At 44.2% G+C, this 19571-nt stretch overlaps 1 protein-coding gene across 24 annotated transcripts in view; it reads left to right on the plus strand.

Annotated features, from left to right (window-relative positions):
• Positions 1-19571, plus strand: part of EPB41L3 (erythrocyte membrane protein band 4.1 like 3) — a 150527-nt gene that overhangs the window by 88582 nt on the left and 42374 nt on the right. For all 24 annotated transcript variants that reach the window (XM_063326595.1, XM_063326589.1, XM_063326594.1 and 21 more), the window contains exon 4: positions 17816-17920. In XM_063326595.1, the coding sequence (XP_063182665.1) occupies positions 17816-17920 (105 nt within the window). The remainder of the gene's footprint in view (positions 1-17815; positions 17921-19571) is intronic.

Raw genomic sequence — 19571 nt, forward strand, 5'->3', positions numbered from 1 at the left:
ATGACAAAGCTACGATGATGAGCAGACCATTGGGTGCATTGAAACAGAAGTTTGGAGGCACAAATATTTCAGGGAATAGTTTAGAAGGCACAAATATTTCAGGAAAGAAGTGCAACTGGAGTGTTGCATGTGTTTACATACCTTCAGTGGACAATCCAGACTTTGAATCCTTCCTAGGTGGTATTGTCAGCCTATTGTGTGTATTGAGGATGCAACTGCAGGTACCTCTCAGGCACAGCCCACTCTGGCCACTGGGAATGCTTGTTAGATCCCCAGGGGATTCCACTTTCCATGTGCCTAAAGTTCAGCTACAGCAAAGGATGCTGTGTCCAGCCAAACGAAATGATGTGACTTTCACTGTGCTTTTTCTCCCAGGGAGAAAAAGTGTGTATAAAGGGAGTTAGTAGGGCAGGGAGACGGAGGTTCTGTCTCAAGAGACATCTCGGTCTCTTGTAGGAGGCTGAAGGTGAAGTTCTCCTACAGGAATTTTGCTTAATAACAAAAATTCTGTGGCTGTTTCACAGAAACTCAGTGCTGCAGTGTGAGAAATAATCTCACATTTCAGGAAAATGCTACTATATTTTAAGGATCACCTACAAGTGAATTTACTGTATCCCTTTAAACTGGGGGGGAGGGGGAAGTATAATGAAAGACCTAACAAATTATGGAGGTCATTAAATTCCCTGAGATGAATTCCTTAAAAGAAAGAGAATAGGGACAGGCAACGCACGGCAATCAAATATTTAATATTTCCTTGTGTTTAACCCATTTAACTACATCTTTCGATGTGGATGATGGCCCAGGGTAGGGATGTGACAATCGGTGGATGTGAGTCAGAAATGTCAGCCCATGCTGCCAGCTCCGTCTTCCATCTCTGTCTATGTGTCATGCCTCTGCCCACGGAAGGCTACAAAGCAGTGTAATCTAGAAGGAAGAGACACTTGGAAACCTAATTTTGAGCTAGAATAGTAGCTCTGTCAGTGAATCTTGCTTGATTTGGATGTGGGCCAGATATTTATCCCTCCAGAATTGCATTCCCTAGTCTGGGAGTTGGGGATCATTATAGAATCCATCAGTTACTCTATAGAGTGTTTTGCGAATGACAAATGCTTTTATATACATTAAATATTAATATCATTTAAAGGAGCTTATTGCTCTCAAGTAGAGCGCAACCTACAGCTTATCAATTATGTGTTCATCCAGTTAATGACCTGACAGCCGAAATCGCATGTACTCACAGATTGAGATGCTTCTGAGGCAGGTTTGGTTAATCCATTATCCCCTTGGTGTCCTGTGTTTCAGAAGCCCCTCTTCCTTATTCCATATTTGATGCTGAGCATCTTTACTGCCTTCTGCTGTATTTTTCAGTCTCTCTCACGTCCAGTACTTTGCATTTGTGACACCAAGACTTTTTCATATTGTATGAGATACATCTACAGGGGAAAATGTCGCAGAGGTAACTTCAAAGATGAGGTTAACAGTGGTTCATCTAATGTAGTATCCTTTCGGTGAAAGGATCTTAAGCAAACGCCAGATAAAAGCTTTCTCTTAGGCCCTGCAGTGTTACTGCCTGCATGCTGTATCTGTCCTGACCCAGAAAGTCTTTCATGCAGTAAGACATTACAAGCCAAAACCAGGTTAAGTAGGTAACCCAACCTGTTCATTCATCCTCCTCCAAAACCATAAACCAGAAGCGTTACCACCTGTACCCTCACTGCCACTCTTGTCTGGGAGCCTACAGATGGTAGCGGTGGCCTTATTTAAGAAGGGTGCTTCCTTTCAGAGGTGGGATGACCACCTAATGGTGTTTTGCCTGTCTGGGGACAGCTGTTGGCTTTTGGAGCAGAAGTATTTGCTGTACGCTGACATTGTCCCTGGTGCTCTATCAAAGAAAAACAGCCTCAGGGTCACCAAGTGGTTCTCCCACGTCGTGAAGAAGCTGGAGGTTTATAATGGGCTCTCAGTCACAGAAGTCAACGCAGTCTGCTCAGAGGGAGGCCAAGCGGTGATTTCCACCCCTGCTGGAAGCGGTTCTCCTTCGGCTCGTTGTTGGCCCTCTCCCAGCCAGCATCACGATCAGAAGGGCTCTTTGTCAAAAGGGACAAGTCCACAGCTGGGGCTAAAATTGCACTGCAAGGAGGATGCTGAAGACTTCTCTGTTAAGCAAGCTAGATCCGTACTTTGCATTTGTTGGTTTGAAGAACCAAAGATAAAACCAGATGCAAGATTTCAAATCGATTTGTTAAAAAAGATATCATTAAAAAAGACAATAAATGCTCTAGTTCAGGTTTTTCCTGATACAAGAAAACAAGCAGAAATAACTTATTTCTGGGCTCTTCCCACTTTAAGTACGGGTTTTCAAGTGATGTAGTACAATTATGCTGTTTCTAGGATTTATTTCCCTCCTCTTTTCTCTCTGCCCCAACTCAATTTTCTATTATCTAGACTACTGCATTTTAATTAAAAGATGCAAGTGGAACCAGCTGTCATCCTCTCCCTTACATGTAGCCTAATTTGAAGTGTCTTCCTAAAACAGGTTGGAATTTGCCTTCATCATTTCTGCTCTAAACATATACAAGTTATTAATCGCAAAGTGAGATCAGAAAGCTATAACATAATCTGTCTGAATAAGTGGTAAAATAATTAGATTTCATTTTCAAAGGCTCAGCTGTCTGAGGCCATTGGTAATTTATGCTCTTTCTTCGTTCCTCTACCGCTCAGACTTTCTTATCGTGCAGGACACCAGTAAATGAAAACAAATGTTTCCATGGCAGCCTGTCTGTGGCATCTCTGCAGCCCTACATCAAACGGAGTGAGTTGCCGAAGGATTCAGATGGGCTGCAGAGCACATGGAAAGCCGACGTCTCAGAAAGCATCACTGGTATCCCCTCTTCTTGGTGGGTGGGGGTCAGCTGAGGTAGGAGGGGAGCGGTGAAAAAGCACTGTGTTTGGTGGTTTTTTTCATCCAGTTTTCTCAGTCGTGCTGCCGCCGGGACCTGGGCAGTAGTTGTGTGTCCTGTAGCCGCTGCTGTGCCTTTGTGATGAACCTCTGGTGGCTTCCTCCCTGATGGAAGACCCCATTTTCCGGATGGGTTTCCCTGCGTCCTCAGGTGGCATGGTTGAGTTGAAATGGTGGGAAGTTTTATTTCCACACATTTGAAACCAGGGTTTATAATATGGACAGAGGCAGGCTGGAGTGAACAGGTCCCTTTCAGCCCTGCACAAGTATGTGCTGAAACTCCTTTTTGGAGATCAAATGGAAATGAAATATATGGATTCTCAAATAGGATGGAGTATTCCATTTTGCAGGGGAATGCCTGGCCCCCTTGCCCCCTCCCCACGCAGTGTCCCAGCTAGCCCTTCCCCAGGAGCTGTCTCGGCATGGACCTGCCCGCTGCTTTTGCACGGGAAGTTTAATAATGTTGAATTTCTCATCCATTTTGAGGTAGGCTTTAAGGTCAGGAAGGAAACCTCTGTAATAAGATGCACTCTGCGTTCTGAAGGATACAGTTTCAGTTACCCCCTGCGCGTTTTAATTGTTTAATGGATTCCACACAGTCTCTTGCAAATGGCTTTACATGTGAAACTGATTACGGAATGCAAGAGGGAATTTTTTTTTAATAAGTCTTTTCCTTTTGACCTACTCGTTGCTTACATTTCAGTTAATTTAATATGAAGAGCTTTGGTTTAGGTTTTTGTTCCTTCCCCAGGACGTGTTTCAGTAAATGCGACTGGGTTGAGATGCATCGTCGTCATTACACAGAATGCTTTCTGTCCCCAGACCCGCTAATTAGGGATGACTTAGATTAGCCAGGGGATTCAGTTAAGATCTATGTTACCTGACACATGTCAGTAGGAGTCTCAGTATTGCCTGAATGTGTTCCAGCTGAATAGAGTTAATACACAACTCTTCTGGCTTTCTCTTTCCGAACACCGCGTGCAGCTTTTTATGAGTTAAAATACTTGTCAATTCAGGAACCATAATGTTCTGGAAATCGATACCGATGCTGTCAGCTCGTAATAATCAACTGAGAGGCTGAGCAGAAAAAGGCTTTTTGCTTCAGTTTGGTAATTGAAACAAAATAAACGTGTTAGGGCTACCTTTTTAGTGTTTTTTATTTTCTTTTTTTAAAGGTTTTTCACTGAAGGTAAAGAAATCTAAAGTTAAAAAAAAAAAAAAAAAAGTCACTTCAGGTTGAGCCAAGCATTTTGGAAGTGCCACAAGGCAGAGGGAGGATGCTGGTGTGGCACTAGTGGGGCTGGAGCATTTCCTCCTCGCCAGGAGAGGCTCAGCCCCTCCCCTGCCCCCCCCGCAGCTCCTCACAGCTGGGAACATCTGGGCTGCCTGGTAATCAGGGAAAAGGTCTCTTGTAACCTTGGAAGGAAAACACACCTAAGCAATTAGACAGCTGGGGTCTCTTGTATTTCCTCCAGTTAATATGCAGGTATTTTACAGAGACTGGAGGAGAACCGCGAATTAAACCCAAGTCACTCCTTCAGACGTCGCACCAAGTAAGCAGCGGGTTGGGCTTTAAATTCCACCTTTTGGCACGGCAGAGGACATGGTCGCAATGAAAATAAAGGCCAAAAGTTCAAAATAACAACCAAAAAAGTGATTTGTACGTGTCCTCTCCACATCTGTTTTCTGCGTCTAGTCATCTTATCTCTTGCCTTTTGTTAATAGTTTCTGAAAATGTTTTGGGCAGTGAAATGATGGGTTTAGCGAACAAATATCTTCATTTTGATACTTTGGAGGCATGAGCTGTTTTTCATAATGGTGAAAACTATTGAGAGAGGTCGACCTACATTGACAAATACTTTCAGCTGCCCTGAAACCGCATTTTCTAGGGAATAAATGATTAGCTGAAAACTCCCTCATGAAATGTTGCCTCCGGTTCCCTCCCCTTGGTGCACCAGTTGGACACAAGCCAGGCAACAGGAGCTTGTTCTCCATCTGGCGAAGTTTTTAAAAATTTTTTGGTCATGCACACTGAAACCCAGGTTCTGGAAGGCTCATTGCTGGTTAACTTGTTTGCAGGAGCCCACGAGAGGGTGATGTTTTACCCACATTTTACCCTGGGCAGACAGAGGTCTGTTGGCTCCAGGGGTCCTGTCCTTGTCACTGTCCTTGCTGACAGCCTCACCAGGGCGAGACTGCGTCAGTCCCTCCATGTTTGTCTTCTCCAGGTCCTCACCCCAGAGCGCCTGCTGCTTCTTACTGGGGTGCCTGGTGCAGCCGGCACCCAACCTGCGCAAGCATTTTAAAGCGCTACTGGAATATCAGTCACAAACAGTGGATGAAGGGCTTTGCTTACCCTTTTCCCTTCTCCGAACGGATGGTCAGATTTTAAAACCTCCTGCTATTTCTGGACCATGCGTCCATTCCCCGCTCTGCCCCCTGCCCATCCTCCCAGAGAAGTTGCTGATCTTCATGTCGCTGCCCGGTCACTCATCTGCCAAGCCTCCCTCCTCCTTTCATTCCCCGTTTCTGTGTTACTCGAGCACCTGTTACCTGCACCAGCCATTTAAATTCACCTCCAACTCTGTTGCTAGTTGTTCCAATTTTATAGGTGCTGTCCCTACATTAACATTCAGAGTTGCTGTTTCCAGACCAAAACTAAATAAGTCATAGAGTCATAGAATGTGTTGGGTTGGAAGGGACCTCTAAAGGTCATCTAGTCCAACCCCCCTGCAGTAAGCAGGGACATCTTCAACTAGATCAGGTTGCTCAGAGCCTCATCAAGCCTGGCCTTGAATGCCTCCAGGGATGGGGCCTCCACCACCTCTCTGGGCAACCTGTGCCAGTGTCTCACCACCCTCATGGTAAAGAACTTCTTGCTAATGTCTAATCTAAACTTCTCCTGCTCTAGTTTTAAACCATGGCCCCTTGTCCTATCGCTACATGGCCTTGCAAACAGCCCCTCCCCAGCTTTCCTGTAGGCCCCCAGTTCACTTTATTATCATCTCTTAAAAATATCAGCTGTCGTATAAAATCCTAACACCTCGTATGGGTGATTTTATCGAGCTGAGCCCCATGCGGTGTTTGCTGAGCTGCTTTTATGTTTTCTTATCCTAGTCTGTTGATACAGTAAACAAAATATCAGAGATGGGACTGGGTGGTGAGGAAATACCTGCTTGTAAAGCAAAGCTTTGATAGGCAGCGAGGTCTGTCTCTCATGGTTTATCTTGCTCTGGCAGAAATGGTTTTGCTCTGAAGTGGATAAAGCTTGGATGTAACTTGAGAATAGGGTGCGTTGTTTTTCTTGAGAACCCCAGCGTTGATGGTGTGATTCTGTCTAAAGTACCCCAGATCTAAAAGCCTGATCATCGTGCTGCCTCTCCTGTCTCTAGAGCATCTTTCTCTGCTCTGGTTTCTGTGTGATGTTTTGGGTTGTTTTTTTTTTTTTTTCCACTCCAGCCTGGCAATGTAGGTCAGGGAGAGCTCTGTGGCTTTTAAATTCATATGGCAAGATTACTCTGTAAATCGGACTGTGTTATCAGTAGAGCTTTTTTCAGCTGCAAATAAACAAAAAGTTTATGGTTGGATTTTGCTGATATATGCCAGTAACTATTTATGGTACACGTAGCGTTAGTTCCCCTTGCTGTGTTGGTGCTAGGCTTGGGCATAGTTAGCAGTTAACAGAGGAGAGATGAGTGTTTGCTGAGCTCATCCAAGTATAGACAGAATAAGGAAAAATATTTATATTTATAACCCCCACTGGAAAGCTTCAACTGCTGTACTGAATCCCAGGAGACCCGCTTGAGTTACCGCAGAGCATCTTGCAGGAGGCGGTCGGGCAGTCAGGAGGCATTAAGCCAGCGGATCAGCCGTACGTCTAGTGAGATCCAAGCCCAGACAATCTCCATTCTCAAGAAAGCTGAGCAAAGGGGGTGCTTTCTCTGTTGAAAAGCCTCCAAAAACACGGAATACGGTTGTTTATCTTATGTCAGGATTTAGCAAATATGTGAGACCAATCAATATGTTGAGATTGAGATTCTCTGCTATTTGAGAAATAGTATCCACTCTTTTTTTACCTTTATCAGAGAGTAGTACTTGTAAGATCTCAATTTTTACAGTATGAATTCCGTTGATGCACTTGGGATGCCCGAGCATTGGATAATCATCACGTTTGACAGGTATTTCTGTAGCCATTGCACACGTGCAGCCGTGACACGTATAAAGACGTGCTCCAGAGTATTTATTATTTCTCAGGTGCCTCCTCTTGCTGCTTTGCATTGCCGTGTGCGAAGTGCCCGCTTTATTCCCGGGCGTGCAAACTGGGTAGCTTTTGTGTGCAAGCTCGTGTGATGTCCGTGCTGGTCTGATCTCTCTGCTGCTGAGGTAGAAGGCAAAAACCCTAATTTGGTTGGATGCTGGCATCGGCACTAAGTCACCAATCTTCTTACTGGGATTTAGCAGTCCCTGGGGTGTTTTTAGATTAGTGCTGGCTTTTTAGGATTGCAAGCTCAAACAGCATTAAAGAAGGTTGCCCCTGATAAAAACTGTGTCATGTTATACAATGTCATTGACGTTCGGTGTAGGTGTGTAACTATAGCATAGACAGTGTTACACGTTTATCTAAATGTTTGTATTAAATACTTGGGAGATAGGGGTCAGAAAAGGTTATTTTCAGGAATGGTAATACGTTTCAATACCTTACAATAAGCTGATAAATTATAGTACTGCCCTGATGGAGGGAAAAAAGAAAACAATCAGTCATCACTGTATGTCAAAATACTTTCTAGTCTACGGTAAGTTTTATTGTGTGATGTTTGTTTACATGTGCAGAGCAGTATGGGATAGAGTTCTAAATTAACAAGCAGAGATAGGCCAAATAGTATTGCAGGTTTTATTTCAGAGTATTAGAATACGTTGGTCACCTACTGGGATGTATATGCAGGTTCACACATAAAAATGTCAATAAGGAAATGGAACATTTGGAGAGCTTGTATCAGCATGCAGCTTTCAGGAAAAGGATCTCTTTATATGAAGTATATTCATATGGGGGGAAGAAAGTCTTTTTAATGCAGATTTTATTCAACTATAGCTTTCTGAAATTGCCTAGCTCTTAGTTCTTCTCACGTCTGGCTAAATTGTTTACTCAGTAGATTGTATTTGGAACTGTGACCTGGGACTTTTCCAAATGAAGTTTCATTAGTAGCTACAATTAAGTTCGTAAAAGATTAAATGGCATTTCCTTTTGACAACCAAAAAATGAATGTGTTTTACTTCGAAACTTTTATTTCCTTGCCCTTGTTTTCTTTGCCACCTGAAAGCCTGGCAGAAAGATCTTGTTCAGTATCTCCTACCCGTGCTGGCGAACTGCTTACAAACTGCTTGAGAGTATTATGTCCATCCAAGGGATACATGTGTCCTTATAAATGTTGATTTACAGTACTCTGCATGTGCCAAACCCAAGATTTTTCCCTAAGAAACATAAAATAGTTGGAGTAAAAAGACCGGATGACTCCAGTTCTTCTATCTTTAAGCTTTTTTCTGTCTCTGTGGGAGAGGGGAGTAGGGTATTTGGTTTTTGCTTTGTCATTTTGTATATCTTACCACTGTCTTTTGTGTACAACGTTGTACCGTAATTTCAGCAAAGCTTTTGTTCAGTAGCAGAAGTGACTTTCTTGAAAATGTTTTGTGTAATGCCTAGAACATCACTCTCAGTGCTCTGAACTTTCAGATAAACAAAATGTTGATTTTTCTGGATCTGCCAGTGCCATTTTCAGCAAGCACAGCAAAGGATGGAGGGGCCTAAATGCCAGCGGTTAAGTCATGTTATGCTTTTAAAAGCTCTCGTCCTGCAAGTTATACATGTCGTCTGTAAGATGTACTTCAATAAACCAGAGAAAAACTTGCTGATTCTCTGCCAGTTGATGCTCCAGGAAAGATTCTCCATCCTATTCTTCTTCCTGGATGCCCCCCGCTTAGCTTTCTGCTGGGAACTTCAGTTGAGAAACGGTAGATTTGAAGAAATTTGGGGTTTCTTTTCTCCTCTGTCACCTTTCTCCCTCATCTTCTTTTCCCTGTGGAGAGAAACTGTGGAGAAATGTAAACAACACAAAAGCAAATCCTCTGAAAATGTGAAATACAAATGTGTAGAAGTGAAATGAAGTTAAAGTCCTTTGGAATGGCTTCGTCCATTTATCTTCCTTGGGAAAAATAAACCTTCTGCTGTTTTTTTCATCCTCTAATCAAGATTTGGTCAAAAAATATGTTCTTCCTATTTGGAAACTTTCTGGCCTGAAATGCAATTATTAGCTTCTAGAATTATTCAGCCCTTTGTATCTTGACCAGCTCAAACTCTTTGAGAAAAGATGTGGGAAGTGTCATAGTATGTAGATTTTTATTTCATTTGCAGATAAAAATGTGCTCCTTACCAGAATGACTGTGTGAGTTCAGGACCTCTGACTGATTCTTGGTAGATGGCGAAGCGCCGTGGTGTGTGGTCGCCAGCTGCTCTGCACTTGCAACCACACGGAATGTTTGCTTCCTCATGAATTTGTATATGTTTGCGTATGCACATATTACGGGCGTTAAATTATGCACATATTTGCTTATGCATTTTAAATTATGACATATTTGTGACGGTCAAATCCCTCCCCCAGAAATGGGGTTCTCAGTACAAAAGTGAATCTTGGAAGCTTGCATACACTCGAACTTACAAGTAATGACTATCGGTGCAAGTAATGTTGTTTGGTTTTTTTCTGGGATTGGGCATATTTTTGTGTAAACTGGGTAATTCATGAGGAAAGAATGAGAAAGTGTGTTGTCAGTAGGCTGGAATTCAGCAATTCAGAGACTGAGCTGGGGGAATTTGTGGGAAGAGAGTGCTCACTGCGGCGAGTAAAGTATTCCTGACAACCAGTTAATCATTTACACTTGTTTGTGTTGCAAGAATAATTGCAGAAGCTGCAACATGGTGGGGGAGAAACTTCCCCTTGTGTGTGCTAGTTACTTGTTGCCATATACCTTTTAACTTTTACGGGTGTTTTCCTTGTTCGCACAGAGGAGGTCACCACGTGGCCCGTGCAGTGTAGAAATCCAAGTGTCTACCAAAATAACTTGCAAAATGCAGTTTAAATTGAAACAGTAAAATGAACTAAAATCAGTGGTCTGGAAATGATTGGAATCTTTTTCCTCATGCACATCGCAAATGAAAAAATTAGCTAATACTTCTCCACCGGAAAGAACGGGGAAAAAGGAAGAGGTTAGTACAGCCACATGCCAAAATACATTACAGCATGCAAGGCTAGAGCCAGCCCACACATTTATACGCTACATTGTTAAGATCCATTGGAAAGTGCAAACGCTAATTAGGAATGTGAACCAGATAACCTCAACCTCAGTTAAAGTCCAATTATTCCTACCGGGATTTTGTGATACTAATCTGTTTGTCCTTCTCCCAGCGATGGTGCCCAACTGGAGTTATTACAGTAATTGTGCAGAGTTTAACGCCAGGCTGGTGGTAGTGTCGTGTTGTTCGCTGGCTGCTTGACAGCTTTGCCGAGGAAAGTGGCGATGCACAACGTTTGCGTATGTGTTCGCGCAGAAAGATACGTGCCAACCCTTTCCATTAGAAATCCGGGTCTGCAGCTGCGATACTTGTTCGTCTCGCTGTGCTCCTTGACTCAACAGAAAGGGAGGGGGCAAAGTTTCAGTGCATTGGGCTGCCCTGACTTTCTAGGGGCTGTGCAGTGGAGATGGTGGTTATTGGTGGCGAAAATGCATCCCTATTACCTCCCAGCATCCCAGCTATAATAATAAAATATATGATAAAAAAAAAATTGTAATAAAATGCATCGCAGCTATAACTGTTTGGCTGTGGGACTCGTTCTATCTGTGGGTTTTCCCTTGTCTGTAGAACTTGGTCTGAATGTGATTTTCTTGTAATTGCTTTCAAAGAGGAGGGGCATTCCTGCATGCTGCAGGCACCTTCCTCCCCCAGCCCTTGCTCAGCGTTTTGCATCCACATGAGACTGCAGCATCGGATGCAGAAATAGAACCGCTCCAAAATGCGACACTTCGGAGGTTGCAAGAGCTTTTGTTTCTGGGAAGCTGAGAGGGCTGTTTTCTGCCCTTCAGCTCCTCACCCGAGTTCCCTGCCAGTGAGAGGAAGGTAATCTGCTCGTAAGTAAAAATAGAGTATGAGAGTAGACTAACACTCTACGCTTTAATCAGGTACACAATGATTAACCCCTTGGCACCTGTGGAGGTGCACGGGGAGCCCAGTATCACAGCCGCGGTGGTTGGAAGGGACTGGGGAGGGCCCTGATTTGAGCAGGGCGACGGCTGGCGCTGGGTCAGGCCAGCTGTGGCATTGCCTGGCCAGTGCCTTGAAACTCACTGAGAATGGATGCTCCTCAGCCTTGCTGAGATACCAGTCCCAGTGCGGCATTGCCCCTCCAGGGAGAAATTTGTCAGACGGAGGGTTGCATTCGGGCTGGAAGAAGCCGGAGTGGTGACAGGTCCTCAGCATGGATGCTGCTCTGCTGGAATAAAGCTAGGAAAGGTGGCCAATCCAGTCGGGTGGAGGTTACCCGGCAAGCGAAGGTGTATTGTTCAGGGAGAGGAGGGTGCATCAGAAGAGCGGCTCAGGCTGTACCCACGAAGTGGGTGCCAAAATGCCCCACAGACAGTTGCAAATGGTCATGTTTCAGGGACAGCACAGGACTGCCAAATGAGGAGCTACAGCAGCTTGAAGGACACGTTTCTGAGAGACGGTGCCTCGCGGTGTGGGGCAGCCATGGCTAGGCTCTTGCAAAGCAGCAAAATTTGCCTCTTGGAGGAGGCAGTTCTGGATCCTGACAGATTTCCCTTTGCCCCAACTAGCTTCCAGCCTGGGAAGCACCATCCAGCACATAACATTTGATATCTCTTCCCTGTATCTCACTAAATAGAAGAGCGTTCCTGGGGTCTTATTAGCATGACAAGGAAGTTGGTGTCACGTCTTTGTATTAAATTGTTGGTTGTTTATTTCATGTGTAATTCTCCTCATTGCTTATCACAGTACAGTAACATATGGTTTTGGTAGCTTGATTGCTACAATAAAGGGTTTATTATTACCTGAGGGTCCTGATGGACAACAAGGTGAACAGGAGTCAACAATGTGCACTGGCAGCAAAGAAGGCCAGGAGTGTCCTAGGCCACATTAGGTAGTGCTGCCAGCAGGTCAAGCGAGGTGATCCTTCCGCTCTACTCAGCACTGGTGAGACACTCCTGCGGCGCTGGGTCCCGTTCTGGGCTCCCCCGTACAAGACAGACAAGGACATAATAGAAAGAGTCTAACAAAGGGCCACAAGGATCATAAAGGTACTGGAGCATCTCTCCTATGAGGAAAGGCTGAGAGAGCTGGGACTTAGCCCACAGGAGAGAAGGCTTAGGGGGATCTCATTGATGTATACAAATACCTGATGGGAGGAGTAAAGACAGACGCAGACTCTGCTCAGCAATACCCAGTACAAGGACGAAAGGCAGTGTATGCAAAATGAAATATAGGAAATTCCATTTAAACATAAGAAAAAAACCTTTTTTACTATGAACGTGGTCAAATGCTGGCACAGGTTGCCCAGGCAGGCTATGGAGTCTCCATCCCTGGAGATATTCAAAACCCAAGTAGATATGATCCTGAGCAACCTGCTGTAGGTGGCCCTGCTTGAGCAGGGGGATTGGACTAGGCAATCTCCAGAGGTGCCCGCCAGCCTCAGCCAGTCTGTGATTCTGTGATTATATTAATGTGCAGTACATATATGTCTGGAAAAAAAGAAGACTGAGGGGGGATCTTATCATGCTTATAAATACTTAAAGTGTGGGTGTCAGGAGGATGGGGCCAGTCTTTTTTCAGTGGTGCCCAGTGACAGGACAAGAGGTAATGGGCACAAACTTGAACATAGGAAATTCCATCTCAACATGAGGAAAAACTTCCGTACTTTGAGGGTGGCAGAGCACTAGAACAGGCTGCCCAGAGAGGTGGTGGAGTCTCCTTCTCTGGAGATATTCAAAACCTGCCTGGACGCGTTCCTGTCCAGCCTGCTCTAGGTGACCCTGCTCTGGCACAGGGGTTGGACTAGATGATCTCCAGAGGTCCCTTCCAACCCCAGCCATTCTGTGATTCTGTGACTGAAGTGACAATGTATCTATAACAAAGGCTTGCGTTTATTCACTTTAATAATGTTCGTTTATCATAAGTACATTACAGCTTAGGAGCTTAATCACAGTAAAGGAAAACTCTCTCATTATTTTTCTGCATTAAGAAATACCAGACGTTGTACCCAAATGTTAGTCAATGAGAATAATTGACTTTATAATAGTCTTGTTATCCACCCAAGATAGAAGTACTTCATTTTTGAGCTCCTCGCTCTCAGTGATGTACAACGTGTTTTCTTGGTCTGGTGGTCTTGTAAGGGAATGGGGGTGGGATGGAGAGTTATGGGCTAAAGAAGACGATGTGGAGGGGCTTGGGCGTGGACTGTTTCTGGGGAAGCCACTTAGGGGATGGGAGAGCCTTTTGTGTCCTTCGGCCTCCCAACGAGGGAAAGGCTCAGCTCCAAAACAGAGGAGAAGCTGGTGAGGAGAGAGGCTGCTTCTCCTCTCCCTTGTGTGTGGGAATTGCTGGCGGGCACAGGCTTGCCAAGTTGGCTGCTGCTGGGTCCTTTCACTGGGAGCTTGACCAGGAGGCTGTTTATTTCCATTCCAGCTTTCAGCGAGAGCCCTGGCCTTTATAGAGCTGCAGGGAGCAGGCTGTGAAAAGTGTAAAGTTTTTGCTCCCGGACTTCCATACTCATTTACACCGTTCAGTCTATGTTTTGCATTCTTTCTGTTGTCTTGATTACCCAAAGCTTAAGCGAAGTGTCACTCTTTCCACATCTGCACATTTAATTTCATCCTGTTCATGCCTGATAAATGGCTAAGAATATTTCTGGAGGAGAATCTTACCATATTTACTTTTTGGAAGAACTGTTCATTTACAGGGCCAGTATTCTATAGCATGAAGTCTGATTTTTTTTTTATTTATTTTTTTAATCCACATTTTTTGGACTGCTGAGAGTTGGTTGTCATCTTTGGCATTAAGCTGCGATCCACAGTAACTAGCAGAGCGTCAGTCTTTCATGGCCTTAGACTTGTCACCCCAAAATGGTGGAAAGCAAAGGTTTAGGTTGGGTTGAGGACCTGTATGAATTTGTAACTTGACCTTTCTCTCCTCCTCCTCCCATTCTCTCCCTGCCAAAGCAATTATACCCATGACTTGTCTGGCATGCTTATTTGGCCACACAGTAAAATAAAAGCAATTAGCAAGAGCACAGGAGGTCTGCTCAGTTCCTTTAATTATATATTCCTTAACTAAACCTCATAATTTCCCATGGATTAATGCAGTAGCCTCCCCTCACCGTGTTTTTGTGCAACGTTGTTTTAGAGAGAGGGTGTGCATGCTAATGCTGCCTGGGTACGAAGCAGCAGTGCTGCTTATGCACAGGTACACGAGGATTTGGAGGGTGTCAGTGGTGGCTACACTGCCAGGCAGCCCCCACCCCACAAAATCCTGCTCCTTGGGTCAGCTCTGACCTGGGAAGAGGCGGTCAGGGGCAGCGGCGAGGCTGCATGAGGCGCATCTGTCTGGATACTGATGGAGATACTGGTTTCTGCGGAGAGTGAGAAGGAAAGTGGTCCTCCACCACCACCAGTTCACAGCTGGCGTCTGGTGAAGAGAGGACCCTGTCTGGGAAAGGCTGTCAGCTATATGCGGTATTTCTGACATCTTCTCGCAGCACCGGTTGGGCTTTCCCGTATCCTGATGCAGCAGAAATTTTGTGGAAAGTGGCTGAGTACAACTTCCATCTCCATGTAGGAGGAGGATCCATTTTGTCATGGACAAGAACTGAGCTATGCAAGTTCTTCCAGGGTTGCTGTACTTACTCTCGCTTGCCCGCAATGTGTAGCCCAACAAGAAATCCTGAGCATTGGGGGTCTTTTTGGTTGGTTGGTTTTTATTACAGCACAGCCCCACACAACTGTTTCCTGCAATTCCCTGTTAAAGCACCGTACCTTGCAGCTGCTAGCTACTATTTCTCAAAGCTGACATCTGTGTAGCTGCACGGAACGGCCACATAAAACAGCTCCCGTGTTGGCCTTGTGAGACTCTTAAAATTAAGAGGACATTGAAGTGTCACAATTCAAATACGTGTAAGTGGTGCATTGGTGCAGACATGGTGTTTCTCAAAGCCGGTATCCTATAGAGCTGACCTGCATATTTCTCCCCATTCAGTATAACCACTTGGTTTTTTATCACGTGGAAAGGCCAGAAATTTGGCAAAATGCTTATAGCAGAAACGTGGCTATTTTGGCTTGAAGGCTCTGACTTGGTTCCTCTCTGCACATCAACAGTCAAACCTTTTTTATCTGCCTGATCATCTCAGTGGAGCATCAAGTATAAAACCGGCAACATCTAATTATCTACTTCCAAGTTCGGGGTGTGAAGAATTAACTAAACATTTGTTTGAAATTATAAAGGAGCTGGGCTATAGTCATGCTTCCTACTGCAGGGTGGAAAGCACTTGACAAGCAGAACAAGGCCCTAGAGCCATTTGCTCAAATGATGCTGGAAGACACAATAAATGAAGTTGCAGCAATATGCTTGCAATGCGCTTCTGTGCCTGTTTTTTTGCTCAGCTGGAGGACACTTGTTAAGCTCTATCAGCCACACTCTTCAGTTTCCCCATTGATAAAAATGTAGAGGATACTTTCCTTCTTCCTTTTTAATGTACCATCAGAGCCTCAGTAGAAATACCGAAGTTAGCAGAAATGAGGTTATGCTGCACAACTCCCTCCATCATCTCTCGTAATGTTTTCGCAGGGTGTTAGGCAGCAACCCTCAATTATTTTTTCTTTTTTTTTTTTTTTTCTTTTCTCTTGGCTTGCTTACCACTTCTAAAATAGTTTGAGGCCAGCGTTGGGCTCCACGGGTTTGTTGGCATAGCTGTGTCAGCTTGGATTGCGAACTATCCATCCCCCGGCCAAGGCTGCTGGGCTGGCAGCACGGTCCAGGCGCAGTGCTGTCGGTGGAGGCACCAAAATTCAGAGGTGTTATGGTTTCAGAAAACCCATAGCAATTTATTGTCGTTTAGACAATTATTCTATCACCCGACGACCCCTCCCCACCTGGAAAGGGGAGTCGAGGAAAGCAAGGAAACACAAGGGTTGAAATATAAATAGATTTAATAGGATAAGACTAAATAATTACAATAGTACTAAAGAACCAGTATTAATCCTGATACTAATATAAGATATACAAGAATTATACTGAGCCCATTCCATCAGCAGAAGCCGTGCACTCCCAGCCGTGGGCAGCAAATGTCGGACACTGCGAGCGCAACGGCTTTGCGGGGAAGGGAAGGGCTCAGGGGTCCGGCACCGGGACAAGGAGTTTCTCTGGACCGCCGCCATCAAGGGAGGGAGAAACTATGCAGCAAACTTTCTAACTGATAGTGAACGTGACATTCATGGTATGAAACAATCCTGTTGGCCAGCCTGGGTCAAATGCCCAGTCCTCGCTCCTCCTCGTGCCTGCACCTGGCAAGGCTTGGAAACATTGAGATCTTGAATCCCACATGACCTAGGTGGCTATAAAGTAAATATTTTCACGGATTCAGACACTAGAGTCTTCCAAAGGTGGAGTTTTCCCCAGCATTAGAAGAGAAACTAGTCCCGTGTTGCTCAACCCAGGACAGGAGGTGACGTTCTCTCCTCTCCCGTGTCAGCCTCCTGTGCTGCCTTGGAAGCAAGTAGTGTATTTCCAGTCTGCTTCAAGTCACGTGTGTGCTACAGACAAAGAAACAGCAGCACTGACATCAACTGAAATATTTATGTATGTGTGCGTTTGATATAAAGTGGGGAGATTTTTTTTTCCTTTAGCTGAGTTGCACTTCGGGAAGCGGGAAGCGATGAAACGGTGGCCCAAATAATTTTGAATTGTTTATCGTAATGAATGCATGTCAAAGTTGGCACACGTAGCTTACAAAGAGGACGTTTCCCTGTGTGTTTGTCTTTTTTGGAGAATTTTTTCCAGTGTCAAATATAACGCTGGGAACTCAGATAACCTGAATTTTTACTGTCCAATATGAGAGATACTACAAAGCTTCTGCTAAAGGGCTCTGGCTGTTGACAGTGAGAGATCTTCTCATCTAACGCGTTAGCAGTAAAGAAGGTTAGTGGGACACTGGAAAGCTGCTTGCTTAACCAGCTGCCTTCCCAGTGAGATACCAGGCTCTGGCAGTGATTTCAGTAGATGATGTAGTGTGTCACATTTCCTCACATGTTACACAAAAAAGGATCCTGGAATCAGTCCGCATTGTTACTGGAGCAAGAAATATCCCCACGTATGGTTTTTCCTCCAGTGGATCGCCCCCGAGTCGCAGCTCTCGTAGTCCATGAGCGGGAATGTTTTGTGCCGTTGTTTGTTGCTACTGTTGCACACAAAGAATGCTCCGGTTTGCTGAGGTACCACCTCAGCATGCATTTGAAGTTGGAACTTCTGAAAGACGGAAAGGATCTTCTCATTGAAACTTGAAACATGACGTGTATTGGTGTTATTTTTAACTCCGCAAGAAGACTTGAACTTTTATGAAAAGCAGATTTGCCCCATTCAGCATATTCTTATGAAGCTCCAGATCAATAGGTTTGAAAGACAGATGAATTGAATTAAATCATTTGGGGGATATTGCTTTGAGGATTAAACAGAAAAGGTGCTATTTTAAGGCTTATATTACTTTATTTTGCAAACTTGATTATTTTTTTTTCCCTGTTCATTTCCCACAGAAACGTTCCAGAGGTCAAGTGCTATTCGACAAAGTATGCGAGCATCTGAACCTTTTGGAAAAAGACTACTTTGGACTAACGTACAGAGACACGGAAAACCAAAAGGTAACCCACAAAACTGCAGCTGGTCTTTGGCACGTGGACTTCAGAGCTCCCCTGAGACACCGCCCCCCCGCCCCCAGACAGTTGCAAACAGTCCAGAAGTTGTTTTTATCTTCCTTGCCAAGTTCCATAGGCACAGCTTGAGTACTGGTTTTTGTAACTCTCTACCTCTTGAGAGCATCCCCTGTGTTTCCCTGACTTTCCTCCATGTTGGCTATTTATGACATGAAATAAGTTAATCACATTCTCTTTCTAGTATGATTTATTTCATCACTGCCATTGAGGAAAGTCGGATTTACGTTCATAGATACACTATTAAACACGCAATGCTAAAATAAGTCGTAATACTGCCGTGGTTGGGATACAGATAGGCAGGAGCTGATTGACTCCTCCTGCTAACTGCTGAGATAAAGTAAGGTTGTGAGTCTTGACCTGCTTTATCTGAGTGTTATTGTTGATTTGGCTAAAGACTTAAGCCTTCGGAAGCAGTTGGCAGCAGTAGTGAATCACATTCTGCTTGTCTGCATCTCAACTTCAGTCCTGAATAACCTCTGTATTAACAGTGTCCAAGAAGATCTGATGTGCAAACGATATATATATTGTTTTAGAGACGTTACGGTGAAAGAGAGTTGCAAAGGATAATCTAAAATATGCTGTGTGTTTTTGGCATTTTAAGAGAAATATTTTGAAAGAAAAATAGTAACAGAACTTTGTAGTAGTATGTGCCGTAGCCCAGCAGAGCTCACCAGGTGAAGGTATTTTGTGCTTGGCATGGCCTGAAAGGTCTTCCCTGATGAAGCTGGAGCTTCTTCAGCTGTTTATGTCTAGTGAGGACAGCCTTATTTTCTAGGCTTCCCTTTGTTTTGGTTATATGTGATACGAAAGAAATCAGTCTTTTTGCCTGTCTTTTCCCCTTTCTTTACGGACTTCTAAATATAAGGATTTTGTTTCTTGAGTCAGAAAACCACTTAAGCAGACGCTTGGTCCTTGTCAGCGCAAGATAACACTTTAGCATGTGCTTAGTTTTGAGTTGTGGTAAAAGTTAGGCAGATGTTTAAGTGCATTTCCAGATAGGTGTGCTTTCCTGTACTGGAAAGAGAAGAATGTATTCATTATTAACAGGTGGTTTAGAAGCACTAAACATTTATAGATCGCCAGTTACTTTACAGAGCTAAACAGCTAAAAGAATACTGTCTGCCACCACATTTATTGATCACTAATGTGCATGTTTTTAACGCCCAAGTACTTAGCAATTTACCTCCATCCTCTGCCAGATAACTTCCAGCCAGACAATATACGTGCCCACATCACATGTCATCTTTGAAAACAGAAATCCTGATGCATCTTTTAATTTCTTGGTGCATAGTGTGCTTTTGTGCTCAGCGATAGCTGGAGCTCTTCAGGCTCATGTTTTGCACCACAGACTGGGTTTGGACAGCTGCAAACTGGTTGTTTTTGTTGGGGGGGCGGGATTGTTGTGTTCTACTTGTTTGATATTTCTTTAGTTTGTTGTTGTTTTTTTTTCTCTGATACGTTTGTTTATCTTTCTGTGGTGAAAGTGGAACTTTCCGAGGGGAAGCGAACTTTTTGTTCTGGGCTCTGCTGATGCATTTTAAATATTAATTTGATTCTGTTAGAGGACAAGGCAGAAGCG

Source organism: Chroicocephalus ridibundus, chromosome 2, assembly GCF_963924245.1.
Source record: "Chroicocephalus ridibundus chromosome 2, bChrRid1.1, whole genome shotgun sequence".
In the NCBI taxonomy this organism is placed as follows: Eukaryota; Metazoa; Chordata; class Aves; order Charadriiformes; family Laridae; genus Chroicocephalus; species Chroicocephalus ridibundus.